At 36.5% G+C, this 25484-nt stretch overlaps 1 protein-coding gene across 4 annotated transcripts in view; it reads left to right on the top strand.

The window, feature by feature from the left end:
- The window catches only part of DCN (decorin), a 58961-nt gene that overhangs the window by 1834 nt on the left and 31643 nt on the right, over positions 1 to 25484 (top strand). For 3 of the 4 annotated variants that reach the window (XM_006870723.1, XM_006870722.1, XM_006870724.1), the window contains exon 1: positions 2432 to 2645. In XM_006870723.1, the coding sequence (XP_006870785.1) occupies positions 2432 to 2645 (214 nt within the window). Of the gene's footprint in view, positions 1 to 2398; positions 2646 to 25484 lie in introns of those variants that run through there. The other variant, XM_006870721.1, reaches the window with a different exon arrangement.

The following is a 25484-nucleotide window of genomic DNA, read 5'->3' as shown; positions in this document are numbered from 1 at the left end:
TTGATACTGAACTTAAAGTGCTAGTGTGAAAAAGGATCTGCACATTACTTTAAAAATGAAAAGTCCTCAGTCTGTGTTGTGTAGGTGCTGCCTAAGACATAATTTGGTAATAAATATAAACTAAGGGGGAAAAAAAAAAATCTGTTTCATCTGCAGTGGATCTAAGCAAAATTTTGCAGAAGACAAATTAAGGTTAGGATGTGGAAAGATTTTATTTTATTTTATTTTATTCTTTTAGTTATCTCATGATTGCATGATGTCTTCAAACAGCAGTTTAATAATTATAACTAGAAATGTGCAACCTAGTGTAAAATCATGCATGTGTACAATTCAAAATATAGGTAATGAGAATTAAAGGCAAATCATGTCTACAATATGTTTTGTGAACACTTGGAACCATAAGAACAGAGTCCAAAAATACATTATCTTAAAAATAAACCACTTCTGTTATATGTGATCAACTTATTTTTGTTATTCAGATTTATTTTTTTTAAATGTTCATTTTAACTAATTAAATCAACTCAACAACATAGAATAATAAATAGATCTATAAGTGCTCATTCAATAAAGAAATTCACATTTGTTTCTTTTTACAAAATAGTTCAATTTGTAATATCTGGTAAGTCTTAAAAATCAACTAGCATTTCCCCATATATGAGGGAACTTCAAAGTATTAGTACAAAATTCCATTATCCATATAGTATAAAATCCATTCAATTTTTTCCACAAGCATTTTGAAACCCTCCATAGTTTATCTCTTTATTTAAATATATCTATTTGGGGAAAACAGACCCAATAAATTCACCTTTAAAAAAAACGAACCTTGCTTTATACCAGGTTGTGGCTTCCAATTTAGTAATTTTCTTGTAGTAACAACTAAATTTTGGGAAAAAAAATTGTTTTGTTTTGGGAAAAAAGTTAAAAGGATTCATGGATTGCTTGGAACAAATGGAGTAAATTCTATTGTTAATAAATTGATGGCCAATTGAGTTATTTACATACAAAACATTATGCAAGTTCCGGATACAGAACAAAAAATAAAAAGACACGCCCTGTATGAGTGCATTGCCTAGTGGGGGGACAGACCAAGCACACACAACAAATTACAACATAATGTGATAACTTCTGTAAAAGAGGTAAGCCCAACGTTCTTCAGAAGCACAAAAGAGAGGAAACAATCTCATCTTCAGAATAAGCAGGGGGATACAGAAGGAAACTGCTATCTCTTACTCTTCACAACTTTCTTCCAAGGTAGGTAGTTTTGTTGGCAATTAGTTTGGAGCAGCAGGATTGAGTTGGAAACTGGGAGCAATGAGCAAATGGCTAGAAATACAGAGAAATATGGCTAGAAATATAAATTGACACCAAACTGTTAAAAGTGACTCAAGGAAATATAGAATTATTGGCAAGCTATGGAAAGTCAACAAACGATCTTCAATAGAAGATTGCTGTATGGTTGTTAAGTGTCATTGAGTCGGTTCCGACTCATAGTGAACGTGTATACCATTTCCGAGAAGCGGCTGATGAGCTTGAACCTCCAACTTTGTACTTCAAACCAAGTTTGCAGTGCAGCGCATTAACCCACAGTGCCACATCAGGACTTCAATAGAACATTAAGGTAAGGTAGTTTATTTTTTTAAAAGATCACTGGGCCAGTAGAGTAGAAAATGGCAAGGAGAAGAGAGAGACTATTCAAGGTAATACTTCAGGAGGTAATGAGAAGGACCAACACTAATATTCATTACAGTTAGATGAAATGGCGAAATAGGATCCCTGGGGGCAGAGCAGGATACCACTCAGCTGCTATCTGAAAGGCAGGCAGTTTGAGCCCACCAGCTGCTCTGCAGGAGAAATATGCTGCTTCTGGAAAGATTTACAGCCTTGGGAACCCTATGGGGTAGTTATAGTCTGTTCTACACGACTGCTGTGAGTTGGAATCAACTCAACTACAGTGGGTTTCATTTTTTGGTTTTGGAGACATGAGATTGGGTTCTAGAGATATTTCTTGAAACAGAAATTGGAGATCTCTCATGTGTGTAGTTAAAACTTGGTTTCACTGTGATATGGCTTGTGTTGAGTGAGCAATGAAGAGTCTACCATGAGTTACATGATGATTTTGCAAATAATGTAAAATACAGTATATTGTTTTAATTCAGACCCACAATTTAAAACAAGTACATTTCAATGACTTTCCAATTTTACTTCAAAAATAAATATCTGAGCAACTAAATCTGTAATGTACTTTATCTTCTTTCAAATATATTTTTAATGTCTTGCTTCCTAATAATAAATGAAATCAAGGTATTTTTATTTTTCCTTTCCATTTTCCCTTATGCTCAACCTATTATGGGGCACTCAATACTAACTACTCTTTCTAAACCTTTCATTTCTTTCTTAGGTTCCCCGGTTGTAAAACTAGATGAGATAAACCATGAAGGCAACTATCATCTTTCTCCTGCTTGCACGAGTTTCCTGGGCAGGACCATTTCAACAGAGTGGCTTATTTGACTTTATGCTAGAGGATGAGGCTTCTGGGATAGGCCCAGAAGATAGAAATCATGCGCTTCCTGACTTGGAGCCACTGGGGCCAGTGTGTCCCTTCCGTTGTCAATGCCATCTTCGAGTTGTCCAGTGTTCTGATTTGGGTGAGTGGGCTACAGGCTCTGTTTACTTAACTTGTTTGTTTTATTCTTTGGAAAGGATGCTCAAAGAGTTTAACATTTTCAGCTTGAATTTCTGCAATTTGAATGCAAGAGACAGTGCCACCTAATGAGAAGTGAAGGAAACAGAGAAAGGCAGAAAAAGATGTAGGCTTGAGGTTAGGAGACGGTTCTTTTAAAGCCAGGGCTCACATCATCACTTTGCAATCTGGTACACTCCCCATCTATAAAACAGAATGTTGACCAAAACAATGTATTATATTCCATGATTCCAGGATGATGGCTTATTTTATTTCTATGGTTTACCTTCCTGAAACATTAACAAAACTTAAACAGTGTCTCTACTCTTGATTTAGCCCAGATAACAGAGTTTAGTTTGAACATGACTAAATGACCAAGTATGCAGTTATCAGAAGCAAAATGAGTAAACTTTTACAACAAAAACTTATCTCTCAAGTACTAAAATATACCCTTAATCTCTGGGTTTTAGATTTGCCTTTACCATTGGTATTTTGTAATCCAGCTGTTTGGATTTTTCAGAAGATTTCAAAGGAAATCTTTATCATAAGGCATCATCCAAATATTCATTATTATCATCGAACAAATATCTTTAGCTTAACATTCCAAATTCAGTTTGATGTATCATCTTGCAGAAAAAAATTGGCTTTAGAATTCCAAGAGCAATATACTCAGAAGATAAATCTTTAGAAGTTTGAAGTCCCAGTGGATGGGTCAAAAGGGATGAACATAGTTTAATGGCAGATGATTCACATTCCTGCTTTTTTTTTTTTTTTCCTGCTTCTTCCCTTTCTCATGGGAGGAAGAAGGGAGAGTGTATTTGTTTATTGGAAAGAAACAAAGAATGAAAAGCAAAAAAAACACAAAGTGTGATTCTGTCATTTGTATTTCTTTAAGGGAACAATCCCATAACACAATAGGGCACTCCTTTGCTTTCTAGCAGAGCTTTGAAGAGAAAATTATAAATATTGACATTAAATTTTGCAGTTGGAATGTTGTTGTTGTTATGTGATGTTGAGTCAGTTCTGACTCATAGTAACTCTTTATAGTGTTTCTGAGGTTGTAAATTTTTGAGTGAGCAGGAAACCTTGTCTTTGTCCCATCAGTGGGTAGTGGGTTCAAGCACTGACCTTGTGATTAGCAGTCTAGTGCTTAGCATACACAAATGAACCCAGAATAACAAAATATGTTAAATAGAAACAATGAAAAACAGAGATGTGATGTGGCTCTTTTATGCCAATATATATCACAGACACTTTGAAGCTAAATAAAAAGTGTATCATACAGATGTTCCAAATGGTGACAAGATTATTCCAATGGGGTAATTCAGCAAATGTATTGCAAGTCCGCAATGAGTCTGTTGTGTTCGTTGCAATGGGGAAGAAGAGATGAGTAAATTAAATATGACCTTTATCCTTTTAGGTCTTTGATTATATTGTTAGTGATTATTTACTTTTGAATTGTTTATTCACTGTGGGAGAGATTAGGTTATTATAAAACTCTCCAGGAACTTTTTACAAGCACTTGAAAATTTTCTGCATTATAGTATTAGGCAAATTAAATAACGGCATGAAGAAAGCCTAATCATAGAAGTCACCATTTAATGGATAAACTTGTAAACTAGTTTTGAAGTCACAAAATTGGCCAAGTTCCCAAGAAATGTTATGCTGGTTAATCCTCACTTTGCCTCTGAGCACAAGATTAAAATAGTTCATCATTATTCCTACTGCAGACATTATAAAAAACCAAGAGTTGATATTTTTATAGTTAGAAGAGTTGGCCAATTACTTAACTAAATTTTTTTTTTTTTTTTTTTTTCCATAAATGTAATTTGACTTTGTTTACATGATAAATAATTCATAAAGCTTGAATCAACAAAAAACATTATGGGACACATTTTATTTATCTTATCATTAAAATGTTATAGCCTATTGCCCAACACTGAATAGAAAAATGTAGTCTTAGGAAACAGAATTCCCTTACTTGGAAGTCGCATAGTATAATTTTTCTTGTTGTTGATATTGTCTTGTTTAGTTTTGAAACAGAAAGCTATATATGTATATATATATGTTTTTAAGCCTGAAGTATATATCATGACTTTACTATGTTTAAGTTCACTGACTGTTCTGTACTAAGGAAGTAGCCAAGAGTATAATAATGATTTGTTTTTATGAACCCTATTTGATAAATAGAACTCAACTTCAATAAGCAAGAGGTTCTTCCAAAGCACTTTTAATTTTTATTAATTCTCAGATACATATCTAAATGTATTTTCAAAAGTTTAATCAGATATCTCCAAAACAGAAAAAAACACACAACATTTCTTAAAAGAAGAGCAGTACCCAACCCTCCAAAAACAAACCCACTGAGATCAACTTAATTTCAACTCATAGCGGTCCTGTGGTAGCAGGTGGAACTGCTCCATGGGACTTCCAAGGCTGTAAATCTTTCAAGAAATTGACTGTCATTTTTTTAGCCCCATGTTGTTGTGGCTGGTGAGTTTGAAACACTGACCATTAAGTTAATAGCCAAGCACTTAACCATGGTGTCACCAGGTCTCCTTAGATCCAATACACATGTCTTTGAAGAGAGCAAACTCAATTCGCATTTTCAATTCATTTCTTAACTCCTGTTCACTTTATGATCTTGGCAAGCTATTCAAAGTCTTGACATCTTCATCTGCAGAAAAGGCAGTTTTTGTTGTTATTGTTGAGTGCCATTAAGTTGGTTCCATCTCAAGTGATCCTATTTGAAACAGAATAAAACACTGCCATTTTCACAATTGTTGCTATACCTGTGCCCATTGTTGCAGCCACTGTGTCGATCCATGTTGTTGAGGGTCTTCCTTTCTTTTACTGACTTTCTACTTTACTAAGCATCATGTCCTCCTCCAGGAAACAGTCCCCCCCTTATGTCCAAGGTACATAAGATATGTCTGTCCATCCAGGCTAAGGAGCATTTTTAAGAGGAACCTGTACATAGACCAAAAGGCAGTCACTGGGACAAAAGAAGGGGGCACTGAATGGTTTAAAATCAGGAAAGGTGTGTACCAGGGTTGTATTTTTTCACCATATTTATTCATTCTGTATGATGAGCAAATAATTCTAGAAGCTGGATTATACAAAGAAGAATGTGGCATCAGGATTAGAGGAGGAATCCTTAACACTCTGCGATATGCAGTTGATAGATACAACCTTGTTTGCTGAAAGTGAAGAGGACTTAAAATACTTACTGCTTAGGTATAGGTTGCACCTAAATGCAAAGAAAACAATTCTCACCATTGTGCCAATAAATAGCATCATGATAAATGGAGAAAAGATTGAAGTGGTCAAATAATTTATTTTACTTACAGAAGCAGCTGTTAAGAAATTAAATGAGGTATTGCATTAGGCAAATCTGCTACACAAGGCCTCTCAAAGATATTTGAGGACTAAGGGGCATCTGATCTAAACCGGGGTATCTATAATAGCTTCATATGCATGTGAAAGTTGGACAACGAATAAGGAAGATCATAGAAGAACTGATGCATTTGAGTTATGGTGTTGGACAAAAAAGCATTAAAGGTCTCATGGGCTGCCAGAAGAACGAACACAAATGTGTTGGAAGAAATGCAACCAGGATGATCCTTAAAAGCCAAGATGGCCAGACTGTCACTCTCATACTTCAGACATATTATCAGAAGAGGTCAATCCCTGGAGAAGGACACCATGCTTGGTAAAGTGGAGGGTCAGCAAAAAAGAAGGAAACCACCAACAAGATTGATTGGCACAGAGGCATCAGCAATGTGCTCAAGCATAGGAGTAATTGTGAAGATGACACACAGGGTCGGTATGGGTCAGAATCAACTCGATGGCACCTAACATCAACAGTGACAAAGAGCATTCTATCTGTAGAGTTATTTGTTCTTCTACAGGACATGGCATAATTGAATAATTCAAAGGCTTCAGTTCAAAGGTAGCAATTCCTCTTTGGTCTTCCTTATTCCTAACCATAATGAGTCAGGTAAACTTTAGTATTCAGAGTATCATCTTTACTTTTTAACACTTTAAAGATGTCGTTTAGAGCAGTTTTGCTTTAATTGATGCAATTCTTATTGTTTAAGTGCCATACAGTTGGTTCTGATTCATAAAGACCCTGTATAGGGTTTCTAAAGAGTAGCTTGTGGGTTTGAACCAATGACCTTATGGTTAGCAGTCCAGTGTTTATTCTACAGTGCCACACCATGACTCCAATCAATACAATACATCCTTTGATTTCTTGACTGCTGCTTCCATGGGCGCAGTATTTAAGAGTTCATATTACATGTGTGAGTTAACTGGATTATAATAGAGGCTCAATATATTTTTTCTATATCATGATCTTGTAGAGAGAAAGGTAAAAATTCTTGAGGCAGAAACAAAGACAAAGAAATGGACAATCTCACATGCTGTCCAATCATGTTGGCTTGAAGCTTGAATTGTTACAATTATTTAAAATATATATATAGTACACGTTGGGGTGGGAAACATTAAGTTAGCTTTATCTGTATCAAAGGCAAATATTTCCCTAAATATGATCCTTCACAGTTGTTTTTTAAATGATAGGGAGAAGCTTTAGTGTTCAAAGGATGGCAGTACTTGATCATCTTACTGTGTTAGAGCAAATAAATATTACTTAATTTTTTTTAGTATTTATTAACAAAAAATATATTTGACAAAGTTTAAACAACGATATTGTGAATTTCTGCTAAGTATTTCATCTGTCATGATGGATATAAGTTGTACCTCCCTACTCCCTAAAAGGAGTTCTGATGTGGCTGTGTGGGTTAATGCGACAGATTGCAAAGCCATTTGAAGTGTAAAGTCATTGGTTCAAGCTCACCAGTCACTCCTCAGAAATCCTATACAGAGTTGCTATGGGTCCAAAATGACTCCATGGCACTTAACATCAACAATAACAACTCCCTGAAAGAGTACCACATCATCTACAAACATAAAAAGGCAAGAATAAAAAAAATTGTGAATTATCAAGTAAGTTAGTCTTCTCTTCATCAGTATTCCTTTGAACAAAGATGATTTGGTTGAATTGAGAACATTGAAACATTTGGCTATTATTTAATCATAGAATATGTTGACCTTCAACCCACATACTTAGACCTCTAGACAAGGTGCCACAAGATCAAATATTTTTATTATCCTACATAAAAACTTTAAGAATAGATATTTCTTAAAAAAAAACAAACAAAAATGTGTCGCATAACAAAAAGGATATTTTAAGTTTAAAATTATATACCAGAAAAAAAGAAGTAATTATTGCATAAGTTTGACTTTCTTCCTTTTTACCATTTTGCTGAAACTAGTGAAAATTTTTGTCAGCAGTCACCCCTTGGGAATATGCTTGCTGTAGAAACTGGTTTTCCAGAACTTTCTACATGATCTAAATGAAACATTAGGCTTCTTCCACAAAATCAACCCATCAGAGTAAGTCAGGAATATTTTATAAAGGAGACAGAATGTTGAAAACTCAGTTGTCTTCATAGTTTATGCCTGATTCTGCAGCAGTAAGGGTATGGATAACCCTCACTGGGAGTTCCACATTCACCAAAAGCAAGTCTCTAAATTGTGATACAGAAAACCCAGTGGCTTGCCTACATTAGCTTTGGCTAGGGTTAGGACACGACAGATCCTCATAGGAAGCAAGTCTCACACTCAATGTGACCCATATACCCAAAGGCCTAACTCAAGGGGTTAAAGATGGGACGAAGGAACAAAGGAGTCAGAGAAGGTCAAAAAAAGTGTCTTTCTCCTTGACTGGACTGAGCCCTGACATATTATTCCTGCTTTCCTTCTGGGTCCCAGGAGGCAGAAAGCGCCAGCTGTTTGGGATCAAGGCCTTTTGCTGTGTTAGACTACAGCTGTGATCCATTTTCCTTTGGAAAATCATTCCTGGCTCCAGGGGACTGCATGGAAATAAATTAGTTGGATATCAATTATCTAGATAAAAGAGAAACAGACCCTCTAATCGTAATTTTTCTCCTCCAAAAGGGTAGCAAGAAGATGATATGTTTTTTAAAAATAAAAAATACATAAATAAAAATAAAGAATTACACCCGTTTGCAACTCCAGATGAAAAAAATAAAATTAAATTTAAAAAGTCTTGTTGCAGCTAAACTGTAACACTCGAGATATAATGAACCCTTGACTTTGTCTATAAATTAATCCCACTGTAATTTGCATTTGCCTTGATTATCCTATTTACCTCAATGGCTTTTACTTATTTATGGATCTGCCTTTTCTATTAGAAGGGAGATGTGGGAAACATTTATCTTTGCAAATCCTTAGGCCAACACAATGTTTTATAGGAGACTTTCAACCACCAGTAAATGCTTCATGAATGAATAAATGAGCATATGCATAGATTGGTGTTCAAATGTGTGAATAATTCTATAATATCTTGATTCTACCAAGCTGTAAATGGGAGGGGACGTGGCCAACTGGCAATTGAAAGTCATGGAGCTGCAGTACACCCTTGTTTTTCCTTTTGACGGTGTCTATAAAACCAGGTGCTCTGGTAGTGTAGGGGTAGCAAATTGGGCTGCGAACCGCAAGGTCAGCAGTTCGAAACTACCAGCTGTTTCTTGGGAGAAAGATGAGGTTTTCTGCTCCCGTAAAGATTTACAGCCTCGGAAACCCTGTACAGGGTCGCTATGAGTCGGAACCAACTCCATGGCATATCACCACCACCACCACCATAAAACCAGGAGGAGTATTTTGGGGCCTTTAGAATAAGCACTGGCTGTTAACCATCAGATCAGCAGATCAAACCCTCAAGTTGTTGTTGTTGTTGTTAAGTGCCATCGAGTCGGTTCCGACCCATAGCGACCCTGTACAGGGTTTCCGAGGGTGTAAATCTTTACGGGAGTAGAAAGCCTCATCTTTCTCTCGCGGAGCGGCTGGTAGTTTCGAACCCTCAAGTAGGTCCATGGAAAAAGATCATTTACGGCCTCGGAAGCTCTAAACAGGGTCACAAGTTTTGGACTGAATGTCAGTGGACTTTTTGGTTTGTGTAACCAAAAAACTTAAACCTTCATTGAGTTTGCTAGTAAAGAGGATGAAATTACAGAGTCCTGGTGTGGCGCTGTGGGTTAATGCGCCAGACTGCAAAGCCGTTTGAACTGCAAGTTCGGCGGTTCAAACTCACCAGCTGCTCCTCGGAAATCCTATACAGGGTCGCTATGGGTCGGAACCGACTTGACCGCACTTCACACAACAACCGCACAACAACCAGTATTTCTGAAGGCTGACCTAATTTGCCATCACTAAATTGCCATCATCTTGCTTATTAAGATTGTGGTGCCGTGCGCGCTCAGCACCCACTACTCCGGATGCACTCTGCTTCCAACACGGATCCTAGAAGAAGGGCACCTTGTGCTAAATGAATGCTGAGGTTTAGCAGATAAATTTTTAAGATGAAATGCAGAGACAATCCTGACTAATTCTTTGCAGCACAAAATGACTAAATCATAGGCTTTGGCTAGCGCTTAATTCTTTCTTTCATGATTTGGCAAACTAAATGGATTATTTTCGTCTCTATTTTCTTATTTATTAAGTGAAGGCAATAAGAGTGCCTAGATCAAACTCTAAGAGTTATTATTGTTATTACGTGTTTGAGGAAGAGAAAGCATATAAAGCCCTTAATCTAATGTGTTACAAGCAAAAAGTGCTTAATAAATGTTGGTTCTGGCGTCCTAACGTTGCGCTGCAGGATAATGCGCTGACCGCACGGTCAGTTTGAGCAACAAGGACCGTGATTCAAATCCACCAACCACTCCTCAGAAACCTTGTACAGGGTTGCTGCGAGTCGGAATCGACTCCATGACAGTTAACGACAACAACGATATGACTATTATTGGAGTCCTGGTGTGGCGCTGAGGGTTAATGTGCTGGATTGCAAAGTTTATTTGAACGACAGGGTCACTGGTTCAAGCTCACCAGCCGCTCCTTGGAAACCCTAGATAGGGTCACTATGAATTCGACCAGACTCGATGGCATTTGAAAACAACAATCTGACTATTGTTGGGAGTGAGGTGGATCTGTAGGATAAACACTGGACTCCAAACTAGAACGTCTGTGAATCGAGTCCACCAACAGCTCTGTGGGCGAAAGATGAGGTTTTCTGCCCCAAAAATCATTTACAGCTTCTGAAATCCTATACAGAGACTCTATGAGTTGGAACTGACTCCAGGGAACTTAGCAATGACAACAACAAGCTGCCATATTTAAGAAGGAAAAAGAGAACTACCTCTCTTGAGCAGAAAGTTTTGTAAGGTAGGTGTCAAAAATTGAAGCGGATCACTCTTGTCTTGTTAGTTGAAGACAGAATTACAGAAACTATTGTTGGAAAGCAGTAATAATAAATCTTGGAGTTTGGACCCTTGCCGGGAGTAAGAAAAGACATGATGTTTTGGGACACCCTGGCAATTTACCTACATGTTGTTTATAAGATTCCTGATTGACACTTGATAGTAAAACGATGCTATTCATCACTGGGACAACCCAAAGAAAGCCTGCATTTCTTATTAGTCTTTATTTCAGAAATGATTTTCTGGTAGCATTTTAAAGTTTTATTTACTTTAATAAATAACTAAAGAAGTTAAAGCTTCTTTTATTGAATTTGGGGAAGTAAAGACGTAATTCAAGCTAGTTTTGGGAATTCTGCATTTTAATGGTTGAATCTATTAAAGAATATATTAAAGGTTGTTATTAAAGTTTCATTAAACTTAATCAGCTATTTTGCTCCTATTACTATGACTGCATAAGCATTACCCCAGAACATGGCAACTTCAAAAAGCAATTATTTTACTCACAATTTGACAGAAAATTTGAAAGGACTCAGAAGAGCTGTTTTCACTTGGGGCCACTCATGAATTTAGGGCCATGGTCATGATAGGCTAGTTGGGACTAGACACTAACATTAGTTTTTAGAGTTGCCATAAGAAATGACCACAGTTCCCAAGACTAGAAATCCTAAATCCCGGTATCAGCATGACCCACCTCTCTGTGAGAATTTATCAGATAGGATCATTTCTTGCGTCTTTGTAGTTCCTGGTTTTTGCCAGCTACTCTTGGCATTCCTTACCTGGCAGTCTCTACCATTACATAAACTTCTGTGTCAAAATTTCTGTTTCTTAAAAGAATACCCCTCCCACTCTCCCACTGCCATCGAGGTGATTTCATCTCATGGAGACACTGTAAGACAGAATCGAACTGCTCCATTGGGTTTAATGGAAACAGACATCCTCACCTTTCTCTGGAGGAGCAGCTGGTACGTTTGAACCACTGTCCTTGCAGTTAGCAGCACGGTGCTTAATTCATTATGCCAGCAGAGATACTTATAAGGATACCAGTCATTCTGAATTTAGGGTCTACCCTAATTCACTATGAAGTCATATTAATTTGATTACATTTGCAAAGGCCTTACTTTCCAATAATGTAAAAATTCTAGGGTGCTAGTGGACACAGATTTTTCCATGACACTATCCAACTCAGCACAACACCCAAGACAGTTGACTCAAAAGACTGGTAATTGGTGCTGCTGTCATCTGCAAGCTTAGCAGTGTTATCTTCTAGAGCATGGCAAGTGGCTTTTCCACTATAGTGGTCTCAGGTTAGAGAGATGGTTTACATGGATGCCACTAGAGAACATGGAAGCAGATGTAAAACCTTTGTCTGAACTGGTCTCAGAAGGCACACTGTGCCACTTTCACCACTTTAATTGGTTCATAGGGGCACCATAAGGTCAGTCCAGATTCAAGGGAAGGGGAATTAGACTCTACTTCTTGATGGGGGAAGAACACATTGTCCTGTAGAACAGAATTTGGGATGGAAATACAATTATTGCCATCTATGAAAACTCTTAATTACCTACATGTTTATTTGTTGCTGTTGTTAGATGTCATTGAGTTGACCCTATGTGATAGAGAAGAACTGCCTCACAGGATTTTCTAAGGTTTAAGTTTTACAGAGGGAATCACCACGTCTTTTGTCCATGAAGCTGCTGGCTGGGCTTAATTTGGAAATCTCTCAGTTAGCAACCAGGTGCTAACCATTTGTGCCACCATGATTATTTACACAATTATTGAGGCATATACCAGTAGCGTAGTGGTTATGAATTGGGCTGCAAACTTCAGGGTCAGCAGTTTGAAACTACCAGCTGCTCCGTGGGAGTAAGATGAGGCTTTCTACTCCCATAAAGATTTACAGCCTCGGAAACCCTGTGTAGGGTCGCTATGGTCGGAACCGACTCGACGACACTTAACAACAACAACAACATACATTTCTAATTAGAATTATATGTATAATTTTTGTGCCTAGTATAAAAATGCCACAGATATTGCATGTCCCTACTAAATGGAGCTGTAGGATAAGCATTGAACCACAAAGTCGGTTTGAATCACAAGGACAGCAGATCAAAAGCACCAGGCACTCTTGGGGAACCCTATACAGGGTCGTTATGAGTCAGACGCAATGGCACTTTACAACAATGAAGTCACTATTAACAAGCTACTTAAGAGATAATTTAATTAATTACATTTAAGTTAATTTACAAGTTAACTTCATATTTAATCAAGCCTATTAAGTTTATGGAGGGAGCTCTGGTAGCGTAGTGTTACGAATCGGGCTGTGAACCTTAAGGTCAGCAGTTCAAAACTACCAGGCACTCCGCGGGAGAAAGATGAGGCTTTCTACTCCCATAAAGATTTACACCCTCGGAAGCCCTGTACAGGGTCGCTATGGGTCGGAACCGACTCGACGGCACTTAACAACAACAACAACATTAAGTTTATGGAGTCCTGGTGTGGCGCTGCGGGTTAATGTGCTGAACTGCAAGGTTAGCGGTTCAATCTCACCAGCTGCTCCAATGAAACCCTATACAGGGTCGCTATGGGTTAGAACCAACTCAAGCGCACTTAACAACAATTACGTTTATAAACCGTAATATTAAAATTGTAAAAGAGGAATCGAGTCATACATCTGTAATGTTTGTTTCAACCACAAACTATCTTCTTTGAAGTAAATTACACATAGCAAATTGATTTCTCATTTTAAATACTTAGTATATTACTATTTTATTTTGTGAGTAGTAATAAAATCCATCAATTTCAATAAGAATGATTTGGTTAAAATTGTATTTTACTGTTGCTGTTGTGAAGTGCTGTTGAGTTGGTTCCAACTCATAATTATCCTATATAGGGTTCCAAGGAGCAGGTGGTGAGTTTGAACTGTCAAACTTGTGGTTCAAACCAACCTTGCAGTCCAGTGCTTATCCTACAGAGCTATACCTGAAATCCAACAAAAGCATATAATTTAAAATTTTCAATTTGAGTTCATTTATATGAAAAATTAGGGTTAAAAAATGTAGACAGTTTCCACAGAATTCTACTTAATTTGATACTGTTTGAAGACAAATTTTTGTCCAAATAATTTTTAACAGAAATAAAACTTTTTGGTTTCTGAGGCTGCCAAGTTTTATGTGGGCATAAAGCCTCATCTTTTTCCTGTGGAACAGCTGGTAGTATCGAACTGCTGACCTTGAGGTTAGCAGCCCGAGTATGACTAATTGCAATTATTACAACTGTAAAGGTAGAAGTTTTAATACAATAATACAAGTGTATTATTGCATATTAGAGTTTATTGAAGTCTCATAATTCTCTGATAGAATTCAGTAAACTAAGACTCAGAGAGCTAAGCAGTTTGCCTAGCGAGCTCAAGGATTAAATAGAGGGAGTCGGATAAAATCCAAATTACATTCTTTCAAAATGAAGTTATTATAGGAAAATCGAAAGAGTGTAGTGGCTACTGCTCCCGTAAAGAATGTTAGCCTCAGAAATCCTATACAGAGTCATTATGTGTTGGAACCAACTCGATGGCACACCACCACCACCAAGAGAAAAGAAATGTATTACATAAAATCTATGAGCTAGGTAAGTGATCTGTGTACTCACTATGCAGTTTCAACAATCATCCACTAATTCCAACATATCACCTCTATCTCTCCACTCACTTTCCCTTCTCGTATTATTTTCAAGCAAATTCCAGGCATCATATCATTTCATCTAAATATCTTTCTCTGAAAGATAATAAGTCTTTTAAAAATGTAATTTATGCCATGCATGGAAATTGATCAGTCTCCATGTGAAACAAAAAAGTCAGATCCTTTCAGATACATAGCAACTAACAGATGCTTCACAAAAATATAAAACACTTGTGAGAGATGTTTTCAAAATCAGATAATAAGAAGGATGTATTTGATAGAATCATTCCTTTAGAAAATGTACCTGGTACACTGAGAATAAGAAAATTATGATTTTACATCTCATTCCATCCTAATCCTTCTGAGGAAACATAGGAACCCCCAGGAAAGAAGAATGGAATGGCTAACAGAAAACATGGTCAAAATTTTCTTAAAGCCATGCCAATGAACTTTACATCATTACAGCAAGATAGAACTGTAATCATAAAATTAATCAATTTAAATGGAACCTCCTGTGTGTAAAACAATATAATTAAAAAAAAAAAAAAAAAAGCAATTTTGTTCCAGCCTACTCAGAAATTACAGAAAGGAATACCAACTAAAAACTAAAATACAGGATAAGCTTGTAAATATGTAGCCTCTAAGTAGTTTGGAGGTAGGAGATCACTATTATCTATGGTCGTCAGTACCAATATTATAAAGAATGGGGATTATAGACTAGCTTTAAAGAATAGCTGGATTCAAACCAGCAGGAAATGAATGGATGGAATGTTACATAAAACATAAATTGTATGAACAAAAAATGACTAGCTACATATGGGCAGGGTGTATGTTCAAGGAACACTGCAGAGCTACATCTTTTTAAAATAGGCATAATGTTTCTTTCTTACTGTTATTATAATACATGTATTTGTCCTTTTATTCAATTCTTTTCTTCACAATCTATGACTTCTTTCAATGCCATTTTGTCCAAATAATTTTTTTAAACACCCATTTTAACTTTTACAAAGAAAAAAACAAGAATATAGGAAGCAGAGATTTTTTGACTCGTTTATTGACCATATTACTCCACTACTTCTTCCTGATTTATTTTTAATAATCCAAAAAAAGACAATGGGCAAAGAATATAAATATTCATAAACATCCATAGATTGGTAGTTTTATGAGTTTTCTAGATGTTAAAATCTAAGTCCATAGTAAATATGATTAGTTACAGGAAGCCCCCTGCAAAAAATATCGGCATATTTTGGAGTCCTGCAGGATAAGCACTGGACTGCTAAGCATAAGTTAGGCGGTTCAAACCTACCAGACGCTCCTTGAAAACCCTATACAAGGTTGTGTGAGTCAAAATCAACTCGAATGTACTCAGCAACAATGTAATCTTTTGTTTGATTGTTTTTGTTTTTATCTGTTCTTTATTGACTATGCAAAGACTTTTTTTAAAGTATTTTATTGTGAATTGAGTGATAGTTTACAAAGGAAAATATTGGTTTTACACTCATCGTTTCATTGCAATGATTAGAATCTCCTTCATGCATCATCATTCAATAGTATTTGCTTCTATTCCCTCTGTTTCTTTTGTTTGTTTGTTTTTGTTTTTATGTGGGGGTGTACACAAAAATACTCAGGAATATATAATCGTTTAATATATAATCATTCTGCAAGCCTGCCTCCCAGCCACCAACATTCAGCCTTTCTCTTTCCATGAGTCAAGAGTCCTCAGCTGCTCTCTCTCTCTCTCCATGTTCTTATCTCTGCCTCCATCTCTGGTGTTGCTGCTTCTCTGGATAGGGTTCCACGTTGCACTTGTGGTCTTCTCTCTTGATGGCCCTAGGATCCTCTATTCCTGGACTATAAGATAGTTATAGTTACTCCCCCCTTTATGTTATAAAACTTCTACCTTTACAGTTGTAATAATTGCAATTGGTCATAGTAACAATTACTCACTATTGAATCATAAGAATTTTAACCCATTTCTTTTCACTAGTCCCATCTAGACAAGAAGACAACTATTTAGATTCTACTTTCTCCCACATAGTCTGAAACTAAACTACCTCTTAAAAATTTGTAAGCCAGTTACTTCATGCCTTTATCATTGCCTCATATCAGGTCTCACCACACCTTGTACCAATAAGCCCTTCCCCTTCTCTTTCTCATTTCCAGGTTGATGGGAGTCTATGGAACTTGGTTGAACTCAGCCCATATCTTCGTTTCTACCTTTCCCCCTTGTCTGCTCACCAGGAGACCAACATGGTCGCCAGCATGTTTAGATGCCTGCTCATGTGTTCCCTCTGAGTTTCAGTCTTGAAAAGGGGTTTGTCCTGAAGGGACTTGATTGCTCGCCTTGATGGCTTCCCAGTGAGCAACTTGCTTGTTCCTGTAGTGGCCATTCAGACTTAGGCATAATGTTTCAATGCATAATTGACACATTAAGTAGTTCTGGAATGAGGTCTCAAGACATCTTGGTTGATCCTTGGCCCTATTTAGTCTTGAGTTACCTTGGATAAGCTGTTTTTGCTTGTTTGTTTCAGTTTCATTATCTATGGCATGTATTTCTCCTGGGGAAGAATCAATGGTTATATTTATGGATAGAAGAAGAATACCACACATGAATTAGTATGGTATAAAAGCAAAAAAATCACAGATCTCTTCTAATTTATAGGATACAGAGAGGTCAAAGGAACATAAAGTTCACTATATAAATACAATGAGAAAATAACAAAATTGTTGACAAATAAGTTACAAGGGTAAATAAAGAAATGTAGGTGTAAATATAGCTTAAAAAAGACTTCTTGTCATTACTTGCTGTAGAGTCCATTTTAACTCATAGTGACTCTGTCAAGGGTTTCCAAAGAGCAATTTGTGGGTTTGAACCTTTGATCTTGCAGTTCAAACTGACCTTGAAGTCCAGGGCATTATCCCGCAGTGCCATTTAAGAGCTATTTTAATCAGTTGCAAAGTAAATATTTCATTTGGATTCTGATTCAATAGACTTAAAATATCCATAACATTTATGATATGTTTGTGAATATATGTTGAGTAAATGCATATTTGATGATATAAAATATCACTATCCTTAGGTGTATTGATGATTTTTATGATTCTCTGATTTTTGAAACAAGTAAATTTTTGAATGTTGAGTATGCTAACTTGTTATTAAAGTGGAAACAATACCTAACAAAATAACAATAACTTACTCCCTGCTATTATAATCATCTTTTAAGGAAAGGTATTTAAAAGGGGAAAAGGGAATGGAAGCAGCACCTAGTCTCATAAATCTGGATGTACATGGTCACAGGCACATGTGTGCACTTTATATTAAAACTAACCACGTTGGCCTATTTTTTTTTTTTTTCTAATTTTGATATGGACTAATAAAAACCTCATCGTGAATCTCCCTGATTAACAGTTCAGAATCATAGAATAACTGATATTTGAAGATGTTTTGTTGTTAAGTGCCATTGAGTTGGTTCCAACTGACAGCGACATGTGTAGGGTTTCCAAGGAGCGATAAGTCTGAACTGCCAACCTGTGGTTCAAGCCAAACATGTGATCTGGTGCTTATCCTACAACACCACATCAGGACTCCTCTAACAATTAAGAACTTATGAATGGGACAACTTCTATATTATACATTGCCTGTGGGTCACAAGTAACCTGGTAAACATCTCAGCGTCTGCCTAGCTCTTAAATGTGCAGCATGTTATTTATTGTGTCTAATTTCAGAAAAAAAATATTTTTGAGGACCCAAATAGGTATGGCAGAAAAAGAGTTAAGTGGGTTGTCTTCTATTCTCAATTTTTCATTCATGTGAGTTGTCTTCTAATATCAAATTATCCACTCCTAATGGCATAACCTAAGGAGCTTTGGTGGCATAGTGGTTACGAATCGGGCTGTGAACCGCAAGGTCAGCAGTTCGAAACTACCAGCTGCTCCACGGGAGAAAGATGAGGCTTTCTGCACCCATAAAGATTTACATGGAGCTCTGGTAGCGTAGTGGTTACGAATCGGGCTGCGAACCGCAAAGTCCGCAGTTCGAAACTACCAGCTGCTCCGCGGGAGAAAGATGAGGCAATCTGCTCCCGTAAAGATTTACAGCCTCGGAAACCCTGTTCAGGGTCGCTATGGGTCGAACGGACTCGATGGCACTTAACAACAACAACAATGGCATAACCTAAGGAGCTTTGGTGGCATAGTGGTTACGAATCGGGCTGTGAACTGCAAGGTCAGCAGTTCGAAACTACCAGCTGCTCCACGGGAGAAAGATGAGGCTTTCTGCACCCATAAAGATTTACAGCCTTGGAAACCCTGTTCAGGGTTGCTATGGGTCGGAACTGACTCGATGGCACTTAACAATAACAATGGCATAATCTTAATTGTGACATGAAACTATTTATATAACCATTTGAAAAAAATGAAATGATCACAATTTCTTACTTACCTTACTAGACTGACGTTAGTGTTAAATAAGATAAAATGTTTTCAAAATGTTTTATAAACTCGAAAGCTACATAAAACTTATTAACAATAAAATGTCAATATATGAACTCTCCTACACAGAGATGAATTTATTAATAATTCAGAGGAGATTGTATGGAATATTCTCCAGAAATTAATCTGCAAAAGGAACAATCTTGAACATGGTATTATTGTATTATGTTTTTAGCCAACTTATTAGAAACAAAATGTTTAAAATTCATTGCAAGCATTTTCTGTTGCACAATTCTGGGATGACACCATAATTAAAATTGTCAGCTGTCCAGATGTCTGATCTGTAACCTCCAGACCTTGAAGTGTACCTGTTATTTGCCTTAATCAATGTACAGAGAACCTCTAGAATAAAAGTAAGGCACCCAATTGGCACTATGCTTAGATGTTGAGCTGCTCAACATCTCAAGATCAGCAGTTCAAACACATCACCTCCTCCATAGGCAAAAGATAAGGTTGTTTTCTCAGGTAGTCTCAGAAACCCAGTATGGGGTTGTTGTGAGTTGGAATTAACTTGACAGCAATGGTTTTGAGGTTTTTTGTTTTTATTTCACAAAAGTAACCATAAATGAAAATTAAGACTTTGGAAAGGAGTCCAAGAACTAATGACGAAATGTATACTGTAACTATATTCTAAATGAAAGGAAATGTGTTTTTTCTTGGTCAAAGAACACTCATTATGATTTGGCAGAAGTCTGGCACTCCTGATTGCATGCAATTAGCAAATTGACATTTCCAAAAATGGCAGCACTCACAACTACACAGCACAGTCAAATATCCGCCTACATAGTAGCTGTTCTGGTGGTTTGCTAATTCATTGCTGAAAACACATCTCTTCTAATTTCTCCATAAATTGCTTCTCCAGTGAGTTCCTGGATTGTGTTCATATGTGGCAGACCATATGCATTTTGTTATACAAATTTATAAGGTAAAAACCAATCCCTGAATTGGGAATGAGATGATTTTCCTCTATCTCCAGAGCAGTGAGATCATGAACAAAACAAAATTCTTTGGAAAGAATTCAGAGGTAGGTGATTTTTAGATAGATTATTTTTGTAATTTTCCTGGAAGGAACAAAGGTAGACAATGCAAATTGTGATGGTTTACTAGTAATATTATTATTGTTGTTAAGTGCTAATGAGTTGATTCTCACTCATAAAGATCCTGAATAGAATTTCTGAGGAGTGGCAAGTGGATGGATTTGAACTGCCAACCTTGGGACTAGCAGCCCAGTGCTTATTCTACAGTACAAAACCAGGATTCCACTAGTGATATGCTTGGATGCAATTCAAAATCAGAAAGGCATCTTCCCAATATAATAGTTATTATGCCTGATGTAATAATGCCTTTTAATTAAAAATTGTAAATTGGATTACATTTTCCATAAGCAGGTGAAAATTTTCTTTTTTACTGTCTTTCTGGAACTTAATACATTAGTGATGCTTATTTCAGACATATTATCAGGAGGGACCAGTCCCGGGCGAAGGACAACATGCTTGGTAAACTGGAGAGTCAGCGCAAAGGAGGAAGACCTCCAAGGAGATGACTTGACACAGTGACAGCAACAATGGGCTCAAATGTAGCAATTGTGAGGATGGTGCAAGCTGGGGGAGTGCTTCCTTCTGTTATGCATAAGGTCACTATGAGTTGAAACTGACTTGATGATGCCTAACAGCAACAAAGAAGCCACATAGGAAAGCTTTGTTAAATGAATAAAATAGTCATCTTCAGTACTTTTGTTTTCAGATATGATGGAAAGATTCCTTCTACAAAAGGCTGTAAAACATGTTTGATTTATGCTATGCAATCTAAAACTATGGAAATGATAGCATAATTTGAGTTAATAGAATATCAAGCTTTTTACTTAACATCCCCTACCAATATAAAATCAATGTAAAAAAAGGCAAGAGGTATATCATTTAGTACTTCTTGGATTAACATAATGATGATTTGTACAAATTGACATATTTTATTAATCTGAAAAGTTCATTTTCATACAACTATCTGATGACCATATTGAAACATTTTTTTATCATGGACTACTTGATTATTCAGTATGTTTACATTTATAAATTAAAAGCAAACCACAAATCAAACTCTAAACTCTAAAAATAATGTTTTATGTCATTAATTTTAGAGAGTTTACACTAACAAATTTAGGTTGCTTTATTCTAATTAGTCACATACATATTTATAATAAGATTATCAATTAAAATCAATATTATTTTGGCATTAATATGATTAATATGATAATTTGATTAAAACTGAAAAAGCTAGTTGGTTACATTTTCAAGTTGTGGACCAAGAAATTTGATCACATGTCCATTATTTTTAATTGTATAATTATGATATTGTTGGTTTAATGAAAAGATCTTTAACTGATGATTCAGTTTGAACTTATCTAAGTAAAAACTACATAGAAGAGAAATGTATATATTTATGATTTATCCATGCTTAACAACTGTCAAAGGAAGTACTTCATAATACAAGAATATTGTTGTTGTTGTTGTTGTTAAGTGCCGTTGAGTCTATTCCGACCCATAGCGACCCTGTAAAGGGTTTCAAGGATGTAAATCTTGACAGGAGTAGAAAGCCTCATCTTTCTCCCGCAATACAAGAATATTGAAGAAAAAAAGTCGCTGTAGTCAGGTGCATCCAATTGATTCTGACTCATAGAGGCTGCAGACACAAAAGAATGAAATACTACCTGGCCCTGTACCTCACAATTGTTAATATGTTTGAGCTGATTGTCATTGCCACTATTTCAATCCATCTTGTTGGAGGGTCTCCCTTTTTTTTTTTTTTTTTTTGCTGACTCTCCACTCTCCACTCTTCTGAGCATGATGTTCTCCAGAAACTCTGAAAACATATTCAAAGTAAAAGACTCAAGTCTCATGATCCTCCAGTCTAACAAACATTATGACTGTATTTTATCCAAGATAGATTTTTCTGTTCTTCTGACAGTCCATGAAGAATATTGCCATCGAGTCATAGCAATCCCTTATAGGGTTTTTCAGGAGTGGCTGGTGAGCTTGAACCACCGACCTTGCAGTTCAAACAGACCTTGCACTCTAGCACATTAACCCACAGTGCCACATGAGGATTCCACACATGCGTATTAGGCAATTGAGAGTACCATGGCTAGGGTCAGGGGCATCTTGGTCCTCAAATTGATCTCTTTGCTGTTTTAACATTTTAAGCAGGTCTTTGCAACAATCGTTGATTTCTTGACTGCTGCTTCCATGAGTGTCGATTATGGAGCCAAACAAAATGAAGTCTTCGACAACTTCAATCTTTTCTACATTTGTCTTTATGTTATTTATTGGTCTGGTGTGAGGATTATCTTTTCTTTTCATTGAAGTTCAATCCACAACAAAGGCTGTAGTCTTGCATCTTCATTTGTAAGTAATCTATGTCCTCTTTGCTTGTAGTTAGCAAGGTTGTGTCAACTGCATATCACAGGTTGTTAATTCTGATGTCATGTAATCCAGTTTCTCAGATTCTTTGCTCAGCATACAGATTGAATAAATATAGTGAAAGGAAAAACCCTGATGCACACCTTTCCTGAATCTGTTTGGTATCCATTATTCTGTTTGCAAACCTGCATCTTGGTCTGTGTACACGTTCCTCATGCACACAATTAAGTGTTCTTGTATACTATTATTCACAGTGTTTTGTTATGACCCACACAGTCTAATAATGGCATTTGTAGTCAATAAAACACAGGTAAACATCTTTCTGATATTCTCTTCTTTCAGTTAAGATCTATATGAAGTCAGCAATGATATTTCTATTTCTACAACCTCTTTTTAATCCAGCTTGAATTTTTTGCAGCTCCTTGTCAATGTACAATTGCAACTTTTTCTTAATTATCTTCAGCAAAAATGTGCTTACCTGTGACGTTAATGATAATGTTCAGTGATTTTTGCATTCAGGTGGGTCACTTTTCTTTAGAATGGACACAGATATGGATATCTTTCAATCATATGGACCAGGTAGTTGTCTTCCAAATTTCTTGATATAGGTGAGTGAGTGCCTCCAGTGCTGCATTAGTTTGTTGCACTGTTTCTATTTGTATCCCACCAATTCCTAGAGCCTTGCTTTTTCCCAATGCCTTTACTGTAGCTTAGACTCTTCTTCAATACTATTGGTTCTTGATTATATGGTACCTCTTCAAAAACAATTAATCAATTGGTTTTGGTGCAGTGATTTCATTCTGTGTATTCCTTCTATCTTCTTTTTATGTTTTCTACATCATTCACTGTTTTGCCTATAGAATCCGTTTGTACGGAAAGCTGAGGTTTGAATTTTTCTTTTCAGTTCTTTCATCTTGAGAAATCCTGAGTATATTCTTCCCTTTGATATTCTAGCTGCAGATTTTGCACATTTCATTATAATACTTGACTTATTCTTTTCAAGTTCCCCTTTTAACTTCCTGTTCCGTTCTTTAACGTCATCATTTCTTTCAGTCCCTTTCGATTTTCTACATGCAAAAACAAATTTTAGAGTCTCTTTTGACACCCATTTTTGTCTTTTCTTTCTTTTTGGTCTTTCATTTTCTCAAACTTTTCTTTTCTTCATGGATGATGTTCATGAAATCATTATACAACTCTTCTGGTCTTTGGTCATTATTGTCTAATGCACCAAATCTGACCTTGAGATGGTATCCAAATTCAGGTGGGATAATCACAAGGTTGTATTTTGGCTATCACAGACTTGCTTTAATTTTCTTCAACTTCAGCCTGAACTTGCATATGAACAATTGATGGTCTGATCCACAGTCAGCCCTTAGCCTTGTTTTGACTGATAATATTGAGCTTCTCCATTGTCTCTTCCCACATATGTATTCAAGTTGATTCCTGTATATTCCATCTAGTGAGGTCCCTTTATGTTATCATCTTTAATGTTATTGAAAAAAGGTATGTAGGATGAATAAGTTGTTGATTTTATCATGTGTTATCCAGCATCATTTCTATCACCAAGGTTATATTCCACCTACTGCTTCTTCTTCTGTTTCCAACTTTCTCATTACAATCATCAGTAATGATCAATGCATCTTGATTACATGCTTCAGCAATTTCATACTGAAAAAGTTGGTGGAATTTTTCAATTTCATCATCACTGGCTTTAGTGTTTGGTGCCAAAATTTCAATAGCAGTGGTATTAATTTGTCTTCTTTGTAGGCTTATGAATATTATCCTATAACAGGCAGCAATGTACTTCAAGATAGATCTTGAAATACTCTTTTTGACAATGAATGTGATGTAATTCCTTTTGATTTTGTCATTCCTGGCATAATGAACAATTTGATTATCCAAACCAAATTGTCAGAATCAGGCCATTTCAGCTCATTAATGCCTAAGATATGGATCTTTATGCATTCCATTTTATTTTGATGACTTCCAATTTTCTTAGATTAGTACTTTGTACATTCCATGTAATAATTATTATTGAATGGATACTTCCAGCTGCTATTTCTCATTTTGAATTGTGACCCATCAGCAAATGAAGATCTGAAAGACTTACTCTATGCGTGTCATTAAGTTCAACTCTACTTTGAGACGGCAGCTCTTCTTCCCATAATATTCAGAATGTCTTCCAACCTTGGGGCTCATCTTCTGGCACTATGCCAGAGGACATTCCACTGCTGTTTACAAGGTTTTCAGTGGCTAAACATTCAGAAACAGTCCTTCTCCCCTTCGTCTTACAAGTCTGTCTTACTCTGAAAAGCTCCACTGAAACATGTCCACCCCAGGTTATCCTGCTGGTATTTAAAATGCCAGTGGTATAGCTTCCAGCATCGCACCAACACATAAGCCACCACAGTACGACAAACCTACAGGAGGAAGGAAACAATTCTGAGTTAAATAAATACAGATTCTAACCTTATGAAGAACAGCAATTACATGAGGGAAAATACTGTGGTCCTTTTATGATTAAGTGAAAAAATATCAATAGAGTTCGTACAGACTCATAGCGACCCTATGCATAGCAGAATAAAACAATGCCTGATCCTAGACCAAACCCACTATTGTTGTCATGCTTGAGCACACTGATGCTGCCACTTTGCCAATCCATCTCGCTGAGGGTCTTCCTCTTTTGCTCTGGCCCTCCACTTTATCAACCATGATATCCTTCCCCAGCAACTGCTCCTTCCTGACAATATGTCCAAAGTATGAGAGACAAAGATTGGCCCTCCTGGCTTCCAAGAAGCACTCTGGCTGCATTTCTTCCAACACAGATCTGTTGGTTCTTTTGGAAGCCCATGGCACTTTCAATATTCTCCTCCAACACCATAACTCAAAA

This window comes from Chrysochloris asiatica, unplaced genomic scaffold (assembly GCF_000296735.1).
Source record: "Chrysochloris asiatica unplaced genomic scaffold, ChrAsi1.0 scaffold00149, whole genome shotgun sequence".
Classification (NCBI taxonomy): domain Eukaryota; kingdom Metazoa; phylum Chordata; class Mammalia; order Afrosoricida; family Chrysochloridae; genus Chrysochloris; species Chrysochloris asiatica.
This window is presented reverse-complemented; position numbering and strand designations above follow the sequence as displayed.